The 4755-nt window shown below is 33.8% G+C and overlaps 1 protein-coding gene across 1 annotated transcript; it reads left to right on the top strand.

The window, feature by feature from the left end:
• The first annotated feature begins 2105 nt into the window (after positions 1–2105).
• LOC133030863 (uncharacterized) lies at positions 2106–4188 on the top strand. Its single transcript, XM_061103811.1, has 2 exons — positions 2106–2385; positions 3213–4188. Exons 1-2 carry the CDS (start codon positions 2314–2316, stop codon positions 3657–3659), a joined length of 519 nt encoding a protein of 172 aa, XP_060959794.1. The 5' UTR covers positions 2106–2313; the 3' UTR covers positions 3660–4188.
• The last annotated feature ends 567 nt before the right edge of the window (positions 4189–4755 follow it).

A 4755-nucleotide genomic window follows, 5' to 3' on the forward strand; every position in this document is an offset into this window, starting at 1 on the left:
GTCGCCACCATTAGGGTGATCTATACTAAAATAAACACTTACAAAAAATACTTATCTTTCGAGATTCTACGGCGTTAAATTGCTAATGAACGTTCCTCCATTAGGGAGGATTACTCACTAAAACAATAACTATGTAAAACCAACAATGGAGATCGAATGTCTCTTGATTAAAGCTCATTATTTACAATATGTATTTTATTTAATCATTTATTTTATTCTGTATTTTAATAATGAAAATTACAAATTAAAGTTGGTTCATAAAATAAATTAAATTTTTTTAAAAAATTTCCAACTTCAATTAAATTTTCAAAAATTATAAATAAAATTTGAAATTAAATAAATAATCAAAATATAATAAAATAAAATTTGAAAAAATATCAAATTTAAGTTGTTATAGAAAAATCTAAAATATCCAACTTAAATATTTTGCAAATAAAATTTAATTAAATATCAAAAATTAAGTTGTAACCACCTAATTTGAAAAATATTCCATTTTAAGTTGATCTATATTTAAAAAAAATATCAACTTAAAAAAATATCTTAAGAATCTTCAATAACCAATTCCTACAATTCCTCAACTTAATTTTGAAATTCAAAGATATTCAAATTGAAGTTGATAAATAAAATTAGTTAGAAATAACTAATTTACAACTTAAATAGGAATATTTAATGAAATAATTAAAATAAGCTTCAGAAAGAATCTAGTTAGTTATAATTCTATATTTAATTAAATGAAAGATAAATACATATAGTTTATCTAGAAATAATTTCATTAAACTAAGTGTGTTTTTCTTAAATTAATTTCAAAATATACGAATGAAAAATAATTCCATTTATTTTGAAATTAATTATGTTGCTAATCAATTTTATTAGGTTAAACTAATTTAATTAACCTAGTATAGTTATCCAAATCCGGCAAATGGGCCTTCACAGTTGGGGTTATTCATGTGAGGGAGGCCTGGGTTCAGTATGTCGTACCCACTACTATTGGCCCCCTAACTCTCACACAAGGCCCAAAAGAGAGGAATTTAACCTTAAAATGAATAACTATTATTAATTGAATAGGCCCAAAAACTAAATGGGCCTAAATAAAATCTATCATAGTGTGACATTTTATTTAGCAACCTAGTTCATCTTAATTAAAAATTAAATGAACAACCTATATGCATCTAAACATAAAGTAAACATATAGGCTCACACAGGCACACAGATTTGGATGGATCCTATCATGTTATTAGGTCATACACAGATGAAAAAAGAATGTAAAATTTACCTGTTACAAATTATTTACTTGACCTATTGACAATTGAACCATGGGTTAAAATCAGATCATTGGATCTGTCAACAAGTTAACCATGGCAATTTAGATCAAGCAATAATAGGTTTTATAAAACTTACAAACAAGCTAAAAACACATACTCCTGCAACAAGTTGAATTAGATAGTTGGATGTAGGATTTATTTAATTTTGAATTAATTAATTTATTAAAAAAAATCGAAAATATTAAATAAATAAAAAAAATATTTTCAATTTTAAAATAAGTTTTAAAAAAATTAAAATTAAACCTACAATTTTTGAAAAATTAGGTTTTAACTAACCTAAATATCATTTCAAAAAAAAAAATTCTAACTATCTTTTAAATTTCATGTTATTTTATAAATTAAATATTCAAAAAAATAAAATGATAATTTAAATATCCTTTTTCTGATTTTATAATTTAATTTAAATAAAAAAAATAACAAAATTTAAAAGTTAGCATAATATCCTATATCCTTTCAAAATATCATGATTATAATAGTCTTATTTTGAATTTAAATAAGTTCAATTTATTTAAAAAATAGAATAATTTAAAAAAAAGATATCTGACCTTAAATTTAAAAATAAGATAAAATAATCAAATTTTAAAAGGGAAATTTCACTATTTGCCCTTAATAATATACCCCATATCAAAATTTATACCCTAAACTAATTTGTACAAATTAATGCCTATAATTTTAAAAGATACCCAAATTACCCTTTAATTAAAATTTCCCTCTAACAGTTTATCTCTCTTCCCCTTCGTCCTTTCCTCTCTCTTCCCACTTCGTCTTCCCTAACCCCCCACCTACCTCCGAAAAACCCAACCAGTGAGGCACCTCCATTGAAGGCGTTCCCGACCTCCATTCCCTCTCTCTCTTTCCACTTCGTCTTCCCCAAACTCCATTCCCTCTCTCTCGCCACTACGAAAGTCCGAGAACCCACTTCGTGTTCGTGTGCATCCAATCGACTAACCCACGAAGGAAACCCACAACCCAGTCGAGGACGACAAAACCCATGAAACAACCACCACAAAATCCAGTCGACACCCATCACCGTCCTCAATCGACACCCACTTCAGTCAAAAAGGTACCATTTTTTTTAAAAAAAACAATTGATTTTAAATGTTCAATTTTGCTAGATTTTTGTGGATTACTTGATTACTTGTGATTTATCTTTGTTCATATACATTCTGTGGATTACTTTGATTCTGTGTATTATTTTTGGCGAAATTATATGTATGTACAGGGTTTATCGATGACTTATCGATAATTTATCGATATGATTTCGATGGACTTATCATTGACTGTTTTATGTGAACTTTTGACTCTGTGTTGTTAATGTATATCGATAGGACGTCGTAGGGTATATCGATAGGATGTCGACCAAATAGTTTTGTTGCTTTTTGTGACCTGTAATGTCGACAATTTGTCGACGGTATATCGACATACAATGTCGATAATGAGTTGTTATAGCTAAGTTGATCATGTCGACACAATGTCGACAATGAGTTGTCTACATAGCTAAGTTGGGCATGTCGACGTCATGTCGACATGATGTCCACATAATGTCGACAATGTTTATTTACTACAAATTATGATCCTTTTTCTTGGAATATCGATTACATGTCGACAGTATGTCGATATGTTGTCGAACAAATTGTGTTGTTGTTTGCTGTTTGATTATGTCGACCGTGTCGACATCACGTCATGTCGACATGATGTCGACATTATGTAGACAATGTTGATTTGCTACAAATTATGATACTTTTTCTTGGAATATCGATCACATGTCGACAGTATGTCGATATGTTGTCGAACAAATTGTGTTTTTGTTTGCTGTTTTATTATGTCGACTTGATGTCGACATAATCAAATTTTTTGACAGTAATATTTTTTTGGTTTTTGTTTTTTCAGATGGCTCCCAGACTCATAATTCCAGCACCTGAGCATTTTACTGGACGCGTTACTTACAGAGGCACCGAAACTTTTGCAAAAATAAAGTCTCGGTTTGAGGAGTACAACTTGAATAATACGGCGAAGGAAAGCCGTTTCAGCAACTTTTGGAATGCCGTACCCTTGACATTCTCCTCGGTGTTATTTCACCAGCTTATGCTCCACAAAATGAAGGTAGATGCCCAGGAGGAGTTGAGGATGCGGTTTTACATTGGTCGGAAGGAGGTCAGATTCGGAGTGCTTGAGTTTGCACTCATTACAGGACTGGACTTCTCATCGGGGCCAACAGAAGAGGAGAAGGCTGCGCAGGTTGCTCGCTCAGGCTCAGACCGATTGATCAACAAATATTTCAACCGGTCTGGTAGTGTGAAGACAGAAGCACTCCAAGATAGGTTCACAAACTGTTAGAACCCGGAAGACTTGTACAAGCTCGGCTTGTGCTTGTTTGTGAAGTCAGTGCTTCTGGGGCACGAGGCTAACGCGCTGATTACTCCTGACATACTTAGATATGTCGAAGACCTCGAGTTCTTCTTCCGGATTCCTTGGGGGAAGCACTCATTTGCCAGACTCATGCACTCGCTTCAAAAAGATATGTTGAAACAGAAGGCCAACTACGAGAAGAAGCTGAGTTCGGATGTTCAGCACGAGTGCAAATACACAGCATATGGCTTCGTACCTGCAGTACAATATTGGGCGTACGAGGCCATTTTAGAGGTAGGGAAGAGGTATGGCATGAATCACGAGATTCGGTTCCCCAGGATGCTTAGCTGGACAAGCAAGGGTGATATTGGGAAGAAAGAAGTTAGCGCATTATTTTCTAGACGGGTATGAATTTCACTTATGTTCAGAGTTATTATTTAACATAAATGCTTGTAATAAATGCTAAATGGTTCTATTTTGATATTTTTTTGAACCATAAACAGAATCTTGAAGTGGTGAAGGGGCTTCTTCCACGGACAGAGGAGGAGGCATTTGTGAGGACCATATCTTACGATGGTGTGGAGAACCTGGTTGATGATGGTGTGGATGACACAGAGGCTGAGGCAGATAGTCAGGTACCAGAGACTCAGGTACCAGACACTCAGGAAATAGACACTCAGGTACCAATTTTTGGAACTTTTTTTTATGACTTGATTTTTTATTGTTTTTGTTCTGTGATATTTGTTACATTGTGGAATTATCGTATGCTTACCGTATTTTTTTAGTGTATATTTTTTCAGGCCACTGGTTCAGAACCTCAGCCCAGTGCACCATCTTCATCAGGCGTTTGTGGTGCCGAGTACACTGATTTTGTGGCGAGGTTGGATAGGATCGAGGCTGACACTCAGGGTCTGTACGCTGCTCATGTCGAGCTAAAGAAGGCATACGAGACCAGCCATGTAGAGCTGAAGGGTGGTCAGAACGTAATTATGGAGCAGCTCAGAGACATATTGGCCAAGTTGAATCATCCTCCAACGACAGCTTCAGCACCGGAGGCCCCAGCAGATCCATCTACCCCACCACC

Source organism: Cannabis sativa, chromosome 9 (assembly GCF_029168945.1).
Source record: "Cannabis sativa cultivar Pink pepper isolate KNU-18-1 chromosome 9, ASM2916894v1, whole genome shotgun sequence".
Classification (NCBI taxonomy): domain Eukaryota; kingdom Viridiplantae; phylum Streptophyta; class Magnoliopsida; order Rosales; family Cannabaceae; genus Cannabis; species Cannabis sativa.

What these genes read in the sequence shown, in the direction of transcription:
- LOC133030863 (XM_061103811.1), top strand. Translation starts at nt 2,314, where the DNA reads ATGAAACAACCACCACAAAATCCAGTCGACACCCATCACCGTCCTCAA. An exon ending in CACCCACTTCAGTCAAAAAG is followed by an intron (nt 2,386 to 3,212) that starts GTACCATTTTTT and finishes TTGTTTTTTCAG; the next exon opens with ATGGCTCCCAGACTCATAAT.